This window comes from Carassius carassius, chromosome 34 (assembly GCF_963082965.1).
Source record: "Carassius carassius chromosome 34, fCarCar2.1, whole genome shotgun sequence".
Classification (NCBI taxonomy): Eukaryota; Metazoa; Chordata; class Actinopteri; order Cypriniformes; family Cyprinidae; genus Carassius; species Carassius carassius.
The window spans coordinates 18,794,973-18,810,126 of record NC_081788.1 but is presented as its reverse complement, the minus strand read 5'-3'; the positions used below and the strand labels follow the sequence as shown (position 1 = coordinate 18,810,126).

The 15,154-nt window shown below is 38.3% G+C and overlaps 1 protein-coding gene across 2 annotated transcripts in view; it reads right to left on the bottom strand.

The window, feature by feature from the left end:
* Positions 1-2,775: 2,775 nt before the first annotated feature.
* The window catches only part of LOC132114634 (uncharacterized), a 31,157-nt gene continuing 18,778 nt past the window's right edge, over positions 2,776-15,154 (bottom strand). The window contains exons 2-7 of one of the 2 annotated variants that reach the window (XM_059522869.1): positions 12,342-12,563; positions 9,105-9,162; positions 8,174-8,261; positions 7,312-7,889; positions 5,804-5,938; positions 2,776-5,481 (exon numbers count right to left, since the gene is read on the bottom strand). In XM_059522869.1, coding sequence (XP_059378852.1) covers positions 4,927-5,481; positions 5,804-5,938; positions 7,312-7,889; positions 8,174-8,261; positions 9,105-9,162; positions 12,342-12,475 — 1,548 coding nt within the window. In that variant the 5' untranslated portion in view covers positions 12,476-12,563 and the 3' untranslated portion in view covers positions 2,776-4,926. The remainder of the gene's footprint in view (positions 5,482-5,803; positions 5,939-7,311; positions 7,890-8,173; positions 8,262-9,104; positions 9,163-12,341; positions 12,564-15,154) is intronic. The other variant, XM_059522870.1, reaches the window with a different exon arrangement.

The window sequence follows — 15,154 nt, the reverse complement described above, 5'->3', positions numbered from 1 at the left end:
AAGTTTAGGCTCAGACTTAGGCTGAGGTGTCACTGGCTTAGCAGATCCTTAGAGCCTTCTGGCATCTTGAAACAGCTGCATTGCCTGCCACATCACATCCTGGTGAGTTCCTCGTGAACTGCCATAAGGAAAGGGGTGGCCTGCTGGTGGGAGGATGGTTGATGGCATCCTTTCAGGAACCACTCATCAAGGAGGCCATGGGCAGACTTTTGCAGAGCTGACCATACTAGGCTGAGATCCTCTACAGCCTGGGTTAGAATGTGGATTAGCTTGCTGGTCACAGGCAGGGGAGGATCACCTTCATGGATAAAGGCGATCTGCAAGCAGAGAAGGATGAGACTCATGTTCTTGCAGTGAGATCATTACGGCTTGGTGAAAGCACCCTCTGCGTGGCTGCTGCCCAGACAAGAGATGCACTCACCATGCCCATCTGCATTGAGCCACACTCACGGCGTGACATTTGCAACAACTTTGCAGTGGAAATTCAGATTTAAAAAAAAAAAAAGCCAGATTGCTGCAGATGAAGGCATCAAGCTTCTTCCGCTGCCAGTGGCTTCTTCTCACAGAATTCATAGCTTTTTGGATAAAATAGCTAGCAACTGGAAAACTACATTAAATTTGTCAGCAGAGTAGTAGTAATACCAATGTATATATATATATATATATATATATATATATATATATATATATACATTGGTATTACTACTACTCTGCTGACAAATTTAATGTAGTTAAATATATATATATATATATATATATATATATATACTCTATACTGTGTGTATATATATATATATATATATATTATCAATAGTTGAAGCCGCTGTTAACTCGGGCTGAGACTCGGGCTGAGAATTCACAAGACATTTAACACACAAGCGTTTAAGGACAGAAATGGCATATCGGCAAATAATTTCTCAATGTATACGAAATGTGTGACTAAACCTATGACTAAAAAGTTTGGAAACACTGCATTAAAAATTTCACTTCTCTCCACATTTTGAGATGGCAGTACAATATGAGAACCTTGTGTACCATTCCCCCAAAAATATTATAATATGTTTAATAATTTAAAGAGGGTAAATACTTTTCTGTAGAGACTGTGTTGTACTCTCACTAGGTTGCTACAACATGCAGACCCTTTCTTCAGTGTTGCTGGAGATCTAAAACATGGGTGACATCTTGACTTAGCAGAGCTCTTAATAAATGCTGGATTCGCCTAGACAACAAACTGGTCTCCAACTGCAGCCTCAAGGTTAACCTGTTACTATGGAAACAAGTCAGCCAATAAAAAAACAGCAGACGGTTGCTATGTTGACTGCACCCCTTTTTGTTTTAAGGATGACCTATTTTTTTTTCCAGAGCAAGTCAAATGCAAGCTTGTGACACTCTAACAGATAAACACATGCAGGGTACACAGTAAGAGAGGTAGGAAAACAGGTTACACTTTTACAAACACAAGTTCTTATGTTCTAGTGGAGGATTTGAATGAAATAAAAAAAAATCCTATGACCTGCTCCATCTGTTTGTAATGTAATCTTACTGTGAAATGCAATGAGATTTTGTCTCAATAGAGGGGAATTCTTAAATACCATGTCTTGTGATGCAGTTGTCATAGGAACAGCATGTACCACAGTGAAAGACTGCAGCTTCAATGGCTAATTAGGGTGAACAAAGAACTTTAATGCAATCCCTCATCTACCTGAGTGTATAAAATAATCAAAACCATTTTAATCAGAGCCTAATCACATCCAGATTTAGATTGAGAAATGTCCTCTGGAATATTTGGTGTACCTTTTGCAATGCCTACAGACATCACAAAATGCAAATCAAACGCAGGCACACATCTGTTTCTTTTCTAAGTAAGCCAGAGAAGCAAGAATTTTGCAGATGTGAGATCTCGTGTCTTTGTTGCTGTTAAAATCCATAGTTCTTTTTAAATATCCTTATTAATACTGAACTAAGAAATATTTAATTCAGGTTTAGTTCCTCTTTTGCCATTCATTTGTCCCCAGAGACAGAAATATTTACTGTAAACAAATTTGAAAGTTCTTACAGATGACAGAAAAACTTTATTTTTTAAATCTAATTATTTAAATTTTTCTGAACAAGCAAAACACCAGAAATCTAATTAAAATGAGACTGTAATGCTGAGTGATCATAGCAGATCACAAGGTTAAACTTAACTGTGGTAGTTGTAAATAAATATTGCATATTCCACCCTTTCTGATTTTTAATGCTATTGTCTGCAACAAATGTTTTCAGATGAGGATGAAAAACCGTAGAGAAACACCCATTACTACATTTGTGTTTACCAAAAAATGAATTGTTCCGGTAAGTGTCCACCACCATCTAATGGCAATTCATAAGTATTTCAAACTATAATTCATATGAATTCATACAATCTCATTCATTAGTTTTTATAAGATCTGCTTAAATCCCATTGATAGTTAGGTTTAGAGGTAGGGTTTAAGTGAATCTTAATGCTTACTTTTTCAAAAGTGTTCCTTTTTTATACAATTCACATTATACAAATTCATACATAATCAGCACCGTGTAAAATTGTTAAATATTTCAGTGGGATCAGATTGGCTGAGCACTTAGTATTGTCCCTTTAGAAAATTAATAGATGGCTTATTGTGAGAAAACATTATGTAAATGCTATATGCTTTGTGTTTTTGGAAGTGCTACTTTATTTAAAAAAGTATAAACTTGACCCGACATTTCATGAATAGTCATTTTGATATAAAAACATTACAATCTTTTGCACATTAGTACTTAATTACACAGCTTTAATACACACACCACCCTGTTGTTTGATAAGCAAACGCACAACATTAGCTGCCACACTAAACTCAACTGGTCTTTGAGATACACAGTATAGCTAAAATGATGTGGAAAACAAAAAAATCCCAAAGCACATAATCAAAACTCACAGAGATACTGCTGAGATAATTTTTCACCAGAGAAAAATCATTCCAAAAGGACAACGGGAAAGAAACAAATACTTTCAGGAACACCAAGTTCAAATTCCCTCCCCCCTTTTATGCATGTTCTTCTGTAATTCTTCTTGTATTATATTTACAACATTGCACCAATGTTTGATAGCAACAAGGGCTTCGACAAGCAGTTTGATTATATTTGGCTGACCTGAGCCCCTTTATGTGCGCTCCAGTCATTTGGGATAATTTAATCCAGATCACATTAGAATCCGATTCAGAGACATCAAGAGACAGCGGCTAAAGTCCACATGTCACAGATAGTTTAACATTGTCCACTGGTGAAACTTGTCACTATCTGGCCATTAACTGCCAACTCCAATAGACTTACAGGGCAACATACACTCATTTTAAATCACTTAGTCATTGTATCTTTTTAATCTCCCATTATTTTCATATAACATACAGGAGATTTTTGCAACAATCTAATGTATGTGATTCCATTCAATCTGATCTGGACATACATGGACATCCTGACTGTTTCTGAAATGATGGGGGAAAGGGATTGTCTATGATACATTTCTTCTGACCAACTGTGTTATATTCCTAACTGTCCAGTTTTTTTATTTAGAGAGTCCTCCTCGAGTCTTCATTGGTCGCCCCAGTCCTGAAGCAATTCACTTTGTGCTCTTTCTCAGATGAATTTGGCATATAAATCAAACAATCCACCAACAACAGCAAGAAATAAACCATTCTCTGACACCACAGGACAGTGCTAGTTTCACTTTTCTTTCTTTCCTTTTTTTTATCCTTTTACAAGGGTATTTTTTTCTTGAAAGCATGCATCTTTTTAATCAGGCAAAGTGCATTAACAGTATCGACAAAGAAAAACACTTACTTTACCGCATTGAAGTGCTGTGGTGACTTATGTGACAGTTTGAATTGATGTATGACCAAAACAAGAAAATAACATAAAGACATCGGGGGTCTCTTGTGAGACATGTCATACCATTTTGTGTGCAATTATTTAATATTTTTGTTCACTGTCCCTGAGCTTTTGCTTATTCTCTCCATGATCTTGCTTTATTGACAATTGCAATTTACAATCTATTACTTTTAACAGATTTTAAATCTACTCTTCAGTTTTATAAGGGCACTGTCTCAGACAGATGACATGCTAAGCCTGAGATATTTGTGCTTAAGAAAATACTTTTTTGGCATACAGGATCTGTTTGACCAATTGAATTAGAATCTTCATTTTAGCTCTAAAGTAAATTATTTTACATAAATAGAGGCTGTGACATTACAAAAATAGGACCACGTGTTTCCTAAAGTTTTCAGGAAATAGCGCTTGCAATTTTTAAATAAGACTCTTCTATGAACAGATTAAATAAAGCATTTTTGTCAATATATGATATTTTGCTTGGCAATAACTTTTGATGATACTTTGCCATCTAACCAAATTATTTGTTTTCCTTCTCAGAAGACCACGGGAACACAATAAAACTGTGCTTCTTATCAAGTTACTTTTGTTATAGACATTTTTTTCTACTTTGGGATTTTTTAGGCATCAAATACAAGTTTGACCCTCAATTCCAATGGTCACTTTGTTTTTAACTACAGCATGTAATGACAAAATAAATAAGATTTTTCTCTACAGGAATGCTACTGTCGGTTATGATATGTTGTGTCCGTTATGATATGTTGTGGCTGGTGACTATTTTTCTTCTTTGTAATGGAGGCGTGAGAATAATCGAAATCATTTTGTTTGGATTTTCACGTAAGCATTCTGTCATTTTGTGCTGCAAGAATACTGACCTTTTACTAGACTTACAAAACTCAATTAATGCTCAACTAATACTTGAAACCCATCTAAAATATATAGCAGTGGCGCAATGCGTGTATCCCATTGGGTTACAACACACATAAGTGTCCCAATTCAAGATTCAAGCCCCAGAGATGAAAGTTCCCTTCCCCAGAGCACCCCCTACAGGCCAGTGACATACATCTCCATGCCATCATTAAAAGTAAAGATGGTGGTTGTGCTGGAGGTGGCCGAGCCTTGCTTCAGGTCAGGGATGCTTTCGTACAAGCTCTCCCCGGGAATCAGCATTGTTTTGGCTGGGAGATGCTGCAGTTTGGGGGTCTGCTGGGGGGGTGGAGGGGGTGGCGGTGGTTGTTGCAAAGGTTGCTGGGGCCGCTTCCGCTTGGGACGCAAGGTGGCACTGGCATTGGGTGGAGGCCTGTCACGCCTCCAGCCTCCACCACTCTCCATGGTCTCGTAAGCCAGTTCTGTTTCCTCAGTGCTGATGGCTTCGTAGCAGTGGTCCTCCATGGCGCTGGTTGGAGCTCTTGTCCCTTTGCCCTCCTGCGGGGCCCATGTTTGGGGTTTAACTACCACGCTGAAACCCCCGTCACGCTCACCGCGGTCACCTCGAGCCAAGGTCCTATAGCCGCTGATGTCCCTCGTGGCGGTGGGTGAGCCAGGCATTCCTCGCTTCTTTTTGCCTGGTTTGCAAACTTTTGAATACATCTCTGTGATCTACATGATAACAGAGAGACAAACCATCTGTAACATATTCATAAGTGGAAAATCTGTGTATATATCTTTGACTCCAAAAGTTCGTTTTTCCAGTTCCCGCTGTCTGATAGGCAACAAAAACAATCTAGCCTTTTAAAAATAATTTGGGGTTTACAGCTGCTTCTGGTTAACACTGAAATAGTGTTTAGGGTTAAGGAAGTACTCTGGGATCATTCACAGACAATGTTTCAAGAATGTATAATGCCTACAAGACATTGTGACTGCATAGAATGAGAAATGGAGGATGTGTCTCAGGACTGTGGGAAACTAAATGCATACTCACCCCTGCTGCAGATGCTGCCATATTCTCACCAGCATGAGAGCTCAGAATACACATCTGTTTCTGCTGGAAGATGATGTCATCGTCTTCCGGAGGTTTCCATATGTACTGTTCTCCATTTCCCATAAACACTGCCTCCTGATTTATTAAAAACAATTGACTAGAATAAATATTACAATACAATGTAAGGGGCCGTCTTAAACAATATACAGTGAAGAACAGAGCTGAGTAGAACAGCATCATGAAACAGCATCAACAATCCAAGGACAGTTCATGTGTTTAAAGCAGGAGTTTTAAAGGAATAGTTTACCCATAAAATGCATTCTCTCATTATTTACTCACCCTTGTGTTGTTTCAAATCTAGAATGTCTTTATTTCTTCTGTGGAAGACTAAAAGGAGCTTTCAAAAGGGGAGCTCCAAAAGGTGCAAAAGCAGCATGAAAATACCATAAAATTGTCCATACAACCTGTCATTAGTCACTCATAATAGTCACCTCCAGTGAGCTAAGCTCAAGAAGTGGATGAGTCCAATTTGTGAACAAAGCATGTGGTTTTCTGAACCAAACCAGAAGAGATTCACTCATTTACTTCCATTATACTACAAAAGAGTTGCCAATTTTTTATCTTTGATGATAGATTGAAAGAATGTTGGATAGAATAACAGAACATTAGATCAGACTCTTCTCCATGAAAATAAGCCTATGTAGACTAATCAGGCTATGGTCCCCCTCTTGATCCATGTCCTCATGTCTAACCATTTTCTGTATTTAATGATATTGGGCTTGATGTGTTTCCTGTACTCGGGCTTTAAGGGAACAGGCTGATGCTTGCTGTGCATGTTCTCCTCATTGTTATGCAGGAGAAACGGAAGGTGGGCAATGGGGTGTGTCACATTGCCATTTTTAAGGCATGGATTAGCATGTTGTTGTAGGTTCTTTCGTTCACCATAGCAATTTCCTTTGTCTCCCATTAGCACTGGCCCATTTTCTGGGTCTGGCTGTTTGCCTGGATTACGGTGATTGAGAGGTTTCACTCTGCATTTCCGTTGGTTGCATCATCCTCATAGTAAAGTGGCTGTGAGTGTGCAACACCCCGAATGCTGTGGACAGACCACTAAACGCTCGCAAGTATCATTGATTTGGACTGTTCTCACAGAGAAAATAATGAAGTACACTTGCAGTGTACTTAATTGCAGACCCACTTTAGTTGTAAGTCTACATTAGCGCTAAGGCACAAAAAAACAGTGGAAGCCATTCCCAGCATGTTTCTATTTAAAATATTTTCCATTTTAAGTTACAATTTCCATCAGAAACAATGCTCTCATGTACTGTAGTAGTGCTTTTACTTACTAATTTACATTTTTACATTTTTTTAAATCTTGTTTGAAGGTTTTGGAAAAAACATAAAGCTTTATAGGTCTTACAGTCTTACAGAAGATAGATAGATAGATAGATAGATAGATAGATAGATAGATAGATAGATAGATAGATAGATAGATAGATAGAAAATACCTTGGGGAAAGACGGAAGATTGAAGGCATCCATGTTTTTCCGAGGAATTTTCTGACTGTGTGGGTGAGTTAGAGGCGGGGCTGGGTGAGTGGGCGGAGCAGGCCGAATTTCCCCACTGCTGTGTCGTTGTTGTTGTCCAAGCCCCTCTTCGGTCTCGGTCCCATTGTCTCTCTTCTGTGCTGCTTTGTCTACTCTCCGGACCTTTCTGATGCAGGCGTACTCCACTGTTTCCTGCGGTTGAGGGGGCATGTTTACCACTTGGGGGAGGGTCTCTGTTTCCGGAATCCCACCTTCCAAGCAGTCCCCATCCGGGTCAGGTGGAGCAGGGGTATTAGCAGGGACCGCCGGTGGGGCAGGTGTATCCGTCTCTCCAGCTCGACCTCCAACGCCATACCGGGCATCCTCAGTACCGCGTGTGGGAGAAGAGCGGCGGCCCACCTCAGCGTACGTGTGTTCCCCGTCCTCACCAGGGGGGATCTGAGGCAGCTGGCGGCCCTGAGAACGCAGGTCGGAGTTTGAGCGACGGCTAGGAAGTAAGAGCAGATCCATGCTGGCGGGACGGTTCTTCTTAGAAGATTCTACAGAGAGCAGCATGATATTAACTGAAGAGCTTAACATCTGAGAAGCAAAACCATGTTTTTTTTTCAAAGACAATATAAAAAGATTTGCTCGAAACTGCAGAGGCAAAGGGCAGCAGACACATGCCAATCACTATAGAGTAAAAGTCATCTACATCTACTAAAAGCACCTATGGAAACCCTTGGAACCTTCTCAGACCTTCCCCCCCGAGCTGCGGGTATGTGTGAAGAACTAGAGACTATCAAGCTTTGACTATCAAGAGATGTGATTGTACAGTACATACTCTTGCCATTGCAGTTGAGTCTGTTCATCTCATGAAGCTTGGTGTCTGACTTACTGATGGAGGTCAGCTTGGACTGTCGCAGTATACTCTGAAAACAGATGCACAGATAAACTGCTTAAAATGTAGTGTGAGGGAAGAATTTAAATCCTGAAACAAAACCATGAACTGCTTGAACTGACATGGAACTGAGCCCAGACCTGGGTTCCTTAGAAAATACAGAAAAAAGAGGGAATTGATTTATAGGAAGGAGAATGGGTTTCATTCACTAGCAATGCGTACACATGTAATTGTGCAAAAAAAAAAAAAAAAATATGTGATTGTTATAATACAGAAATCATAATTAATCAATAAGGTTACTTTTTAAAGATGACCATCTCTCTCTGCTTAAATAAATACAAAAGTTTGGGTTAAGTAAGATTTTCTTTTTAATACTTTTAGTCAGCAAGGACATGTTAAAGTGACAGTAAAGAAATGTATAATGTTATAGACGAGTTCTATTTCAAATAAATGTTGTAATTTCTAAATAAAAAAATTAAAATCCTATCACTAAAATATTATTACAAAAACTGTTTTCAACATTGACAATAAGAAGTGTTTCCTGAGCACCAAATCAGCATGTTAGAATGATTTTTGAAGGATCGTGTGATACTAAAGACTGGAGTAATGGCTGCTGATAATTTGGATTTAAATAAATCAGAACAAGCTGCCTTGTAAAGCACGAAAGACAAACTGACCCCAAACTCAACAAAAAATGGCTATATATATAGTGTGTGTGTGTGTGTGACTGTGTGTATACTAATTGATAACTTAACGTAATGGATAAGGTTATGTTTGATAAATGGCTGTACAATTTGTGTGCAATTATTAGTGAATGACACCCAATGGGAAAAAACTAAATGCAGCAGGAGAGAAGAGACTTAGAAATGCTCACCATGTCCATGAGCCTGTGCTTTCTTTCCTCTCCAGGGCCATTGTGTGTCTTTCCCTTCCTGCAAGACACAGTCGGCAAGATGTAAATCATGCTTTTCCAAATTCCAACATTTTTGAATGTTAGGTTCAAACTTCAAACACTGTTTATCCACTGATTTATGGAGACAGAATGTGCTGACTCATTTGAGCCCCTGATTCAATTTACTTTAGTAACTCCAACTGTTTATCTTGTGCAGAATAAAAATGCACATTTCAATTCAATTAGGCCAGTTGTTTTTATAAACTTTGAGTGAAGTCTTTTGATCAGAAGTAACTGTGCAAGTGCTTTCAAGCTGCACTATCCTCGAAATGAGCCCAGATCGGCATTTGAAACAACAAGGCTTTCACTGGATGATCAACAGGTCTCTGAGTAACTGCGGTGCAGTGGTGTGCAGGCCAAAACTCAGCCACAAAGAAATTCAATCAAACAATCAACATAATACAATTGAAAAATCACTAACATAGCTAAATTGATGCTGCAGATTATTTTCTTCATGAAAAGACAAAAAGCGCACAGTCCTGTCAGTGACCCGAGAATCTAAACTTTCCTCTCTCACACATACACAGGGCCCTGATCCAGACCCATTGCCCAGAATCATCAGACATCTGTTTATTCTTGAAAAAACCATGTCAGTCGGTCCCTTCTGATTGCTTGCATTGCTTTGATAAGATTACAGGAACAGTGTAGGTATCTGAAATCTGCCTACCAGCAGAGCAAAATGGATACAAAGTGGATTTTGTAAAGTACTAAAGCTATTACTGAGATTCCCATGAATCACTGATATTTGTTTTTAAGACATAACAGAATAAAAAAAAACATTAGTATAATATAACGCAAGAACATCTAACCTTCTCAAAAACTTTTTGAAATGAATATGTTGTATACAAGTACAGGTTCTTAAACCCATTTGTAAATATATGCTGATTATTTCAGATCTAATTCATGTGATAAATGATGTAGAGACTTGCTTCCCTTTGACTTCTACAAAAGAATCACTGAATACGTGATTGATTGAGAACTAGATCAGCCTGATTCGTCAGATAATCATTCCAACAGTTTTTGTGAACGGTATTATGTTTTTTTTTTTTTTTTTTAATTCTTTAAGAGCCACACTTTGATGTTCAAGTGTACATAGTACGTAGTGTTCCTGTAGCTCAGTTGGTTGAGCATTGCGTTAGCAATGCAAGGTTGTGGGTTTGATTCCCAAGGAGCACATGTTAGGTAAAAAAATGTTAGCTTGAATGCACTGTAAGTTGCTTTGGATAAAAGCATGATGCATCTGCTAAATGTATACCAGTATTTTATGTTTACCTTTGACTGTAGTATTCAGTATTCATTTGCAAGCTTTAAATAGTATTTTGTCCAACAAGCTTGACCTAAAGAGATGATCTTTATCAGTAGTATCTCATAGAAAACCTGAACTACCTGCAACATCTCTAATTTTCTCATTTACTTTTCCCCCGCAGTTTCCTTCAGCCCTTGTTCTTGTATTTCTTGTACATCTCCATCTCTCATTCCTCTAATACTTTTTCTTTGTCCTCCCACTACCAGATGCATCATGTGCTTTGATAAAATGAGATATTAGCATTCACACAGTGTGCTCTGTGCTATCATCAGTGGAACAAGAGAGACACAGAAAGAAAGAAAAAAAACAGCTACTTCCTGTTGAAACATCACTGCCATTACACAGTGAGCATGAAAGAGGTGTGGGTGAACGTCATTTTTGATGACATTTTTGAATAAGCTCTAAGCTCTTAGTGACATTGATGGGTGAAGACAGGTGATCTCTGGCTTTCATCCTGGAACACACACACAGCAGCAGTGGGATACTGCATGTGGCTTCATATTACAGGACCATTTTCTGTGATGTAGACAATATGAAGATTTACAGTACAAAGCACTGTTATACACAGAAGTGGAACAAATTAGTATTTTATGCACAATATTTAATTAATTGTGTGCACTATTTACTTTTTTCCCCCTGCACATCATGTGAGGGGCTGCGTACATAGGTTCTAGCATGGAATGAAAATACAAAAAATATTGTCAATTGTATACAGAAGTTCAAGGCATGCTTGCCTGTGCAAAGCTCAACGCCATGATGCTAGTGATATGGGACTTTTCCAGGGCATTGCTATGCATGTGCTATGGTGTTCTAAGAGTTTTTAGCACATTGTTGTGCAGTTGCTAGAGTGTTCTGAGAGAATGCTTAATAAAAGAGACTGTTACTTTGTATATTGAATTAAGATCAAAATAATGTTAAAATATATTTAAACTTTTTTTTCCTGGGTATTATACTCAATTTGAGTGCTGTATGTCTATGTACACTACTATTTAAAAGTTTGAGGTTAGTAAGATTTTTTTTGTTGTTGAGAAATTATATAAATTTTTCCAACTTTTCCAAATTAATTTTTACTTTCTATTCATTAAAGAATCCTTTAAAAACACAGTTTCCACAAAAAAATACTAAGAACAAACCACAACGTTTTTTAAAATACTAATAATAAGCAGAAATGTTACTTAAGGATAAAATAAGTATTTTAGAATGGCTTCTGTAGGATGCCCCATAGAAACAAAAAATAATTGTATATATATATATATATATATATATATATATATACATACAGATTTCATAATATTACTGTGATTTTACTGTACTTTGAGCATAAGAGACTTCTTTAAAAAACATAAAGACAACTTACAGACCATACATTTATGAACAGTAATGTATAAAAGAGCCAAATTATCAATATCAGCTAGGGGCTTTTCTGAGTTTACCAGGGTGTTTTTGTGGTTGCTATGGTGTTCTGAGTGGTTGTTAGCCTCTTGCTACTGTATGTGTTTTCTTTGATGTTCTGGGTGGTTGCTAAGGCATTTCTAGATGATTGCTATTATGATTGGGGTTAATCCTTCAGGGTAAGTCTATGGAAGTCTTTCGCCTATTTGGCTTTTTTTTGTGTGTGTGTGTGTGTGTGTGTGTGTGTGTAAACCAGGAGAAATCATAAGCCTCTCATCAGTAGTGAGCAGCATGATTTGAGGTATTATGTCTGCAGGATGAGTTAGCACTTTAGGTTTGGGGTTTGAACAAGCAACCTGTCCAGAATATGAATCTAAACAAATAAAAACCAAAGAAACTCCAACCAACCAAAGAGGGCAAGCAGTCAGACCATTCTATATATGAGCATATGTGCAACTCACCTCTGGCAGCCCACACAAAGCACGACGATGAGGATGGTGACAACGAAGGCTGAGGAGGCGGCGATGGCCCCCAGCAGCAGTACTTTGCCATAGGGATGAGCAGAGAAGTTCACCCCGTCCTGCATGGAGGCCATGTGGAAGTGCTAACATACACACTTTCACGCTCCCCCTCACACACGCACACACATATGCACACACACTCTCAAACACTGTCCACAAGATCTGAAAGAGAAAAGGGAAGGTGCTAGATTCAGTTCCTTTGCTTTGTAAAACAAGCTTTTTTCACCCATCTGTGGGATAACAAAAAGGAATCATACTCTTTCATTCCTCCCTGCAGCCTTTCTCTAGAGTGTGAATGAATGACAGAGAGTGAATCCCCCACACTTTCTTGTTCTCTCTCTGTCTCACTCTTGTACTTTTATTTTGTGTCTCCTGCAGGTCTCTCTCTCTTCTCTCCCACAGTGTGTCATTTTCTGCCCACTGACTGTCACTCAGCATTTGTGTAGAATCATTTGTCTCAGACTGGGGGCATTTTTTCATGCAAAGATTTATGAGCATCAGGTACCTCACCTGTCTCTCGCTGCAAACAAAGTTACACTAAATGCAGTTGCTGAAAGGCTGAGCTTTTACACTTCACTTTAAAGCCTCTTTCTAAACAGTTACAGTGCACTGAAAAAAGCACTATATTTTGCTCTAATGTATATGACAGTACACTCATTGTCTTTTCCCTCGCTCTGCCAATTGTTAAACAACATTGGTTTTAAAAACACTTTATTTAGTGGATTAATATTAGATGACTAAAATAGTAGCAGGTTCCCCTCATAGTAAGCTCACACAGAAAGTGTTGCGGGGCAGGGGTCCAAGTGGTCAGCTTGTGCTGTATTTGCCAGGAGCCCAAGTGTTAAACTTCCTTTGACAGTGTCAGGACACACAGCTTGAGGCTTTGGAGGCCCCTGGCAATCCATGAGCGACACATAGAAACTAACGGCAACAACATCCAACCTGCTACCATGCATATTAATGAGCAAAGTTTGAATTTGCACAGATGTGAATACAATCACACACTGATGTATTGCAATAAACTATTATGCATTACAATTAAATGATGCAAGTTTCACATATTGCATATACCATCTTAAATTTTACTTAAAGCAGACAAAACACAGTTTCTGCCAGTCTCATGTTAATCTTGAGTACCTATAGAGTAGTACTGCATGCTTCATAACTCTGAAGAGTCTTAGTTTTATCAGATTTATAAAAGACAGATAAAGCTGTAACGTCAGTCGAGCTCCTGGAGGCGTGCCATGGGCAGTGCTAAAGAGTCACGTGTATATAAATATATTAAGTATAAATACATTAAGTATATGACCATATATAGAGTCTACACACTCGATTGCATTTTTGCGTACACTTCTCCAATTGTCCAATGTTCTCCATTAAAACAGAAATCTTCTGAATGGCTCAGAGGCCTGAATCATTCAATCACCTTTTGTTTGTATGCACAATCCAGTCTATTTTTCAATGTGAAGACTTGTACTGCTGGTGGTGGTACAAGGAATTCTATGGTTATTTCTGACTTACACCTTACAGGCATCATGCATGAGCTAAAGTGTGGATTTCATCAGATAAGGAATTAGCCCAATTTTAATTATTTTGGCTCTTGGTTTAGTACTATCAAAGGGAGGTGAGTCATGATAACAGCTAAAAATACCTCACAAGCACAAGCAAACAACAGCTTGTTGAAATACTAGTACAATGCTGGGGGGAAAAAATTCTCTTTTATTGTGTCTTGCTCTTTGTCCGCCTGAAGAAAAGGCATTTTTACTATAATGCAGTTGACAGAAGTGTAGTACACAAGCATACTTGTCCTGAGTTGCACCTGAATTATTGTGACACTTTTTAAACTGTACACAGGTCTCTTGAGTATGCCTCAGTGAAAGAACATGCCTGAAGATTAGTCCATCATCCATCATGCACAGACTCCCTGTTTATACACACAAAATAGAGACTGTGTTTGTCAAAGACTGCCAGCTAAATGTAGGAAAAACTGCTGTGCTAGGCTAAGGCACGCATCCAGACTCTCACATTCCAGATATTTATGAATATAACGATAGGATCACCACTGGAGCCAAATAAAACCCTAAATTACTCACTATGACCAGAACAACCTAGTCGTGATCTGCACTTAATGAGATTTCCTATAAACTAATATATAAACCGACAACTAACCACGGTGGCAGTAAGTAACAGCATTAGGACTGGCACTGCAAGAGAATATGTTATAAATATGTAAGAGAAAATTTTTTACCTAATATTTATATTTTATTTTAGAAAAGTTTTTAACCATTTTGTTTTAATTATCAGTTTTACTTAATAGAAACACACACATACGTATATATGTGTGTGTGTGTGTGTGTGTGTGTGTGTGTGTGTAGGCCTTTATATCAAAATTATATAAATTATAAAAGGAAAAAGGAATATATACACTGTGGATAGCACAACCACGAAAAATATGCACCTATGCTGCGAGTAACATAGAGATGTTGGGAAATATGGGACTAGTACCAACAACACTACATCACACTGTGTGTGTTTTGTGTTAATGAAGCTCTCGCTGTCTCTCACCTTCACTTTCTCAATCTTTCCATCCCAACTCTTGCGGTGCATCACGGTTTTAATGATCTGTTTTAACAGGATCTCCTCAGTGTGTGAGCAGGGACAGTCAGTATTAGGTGTTAGCAGCTTGGTTTCTGAACAGCTCGAGTCCTTTATATGGTTCCTTTTTAAATCTCACGCATATTATAACCAACTAA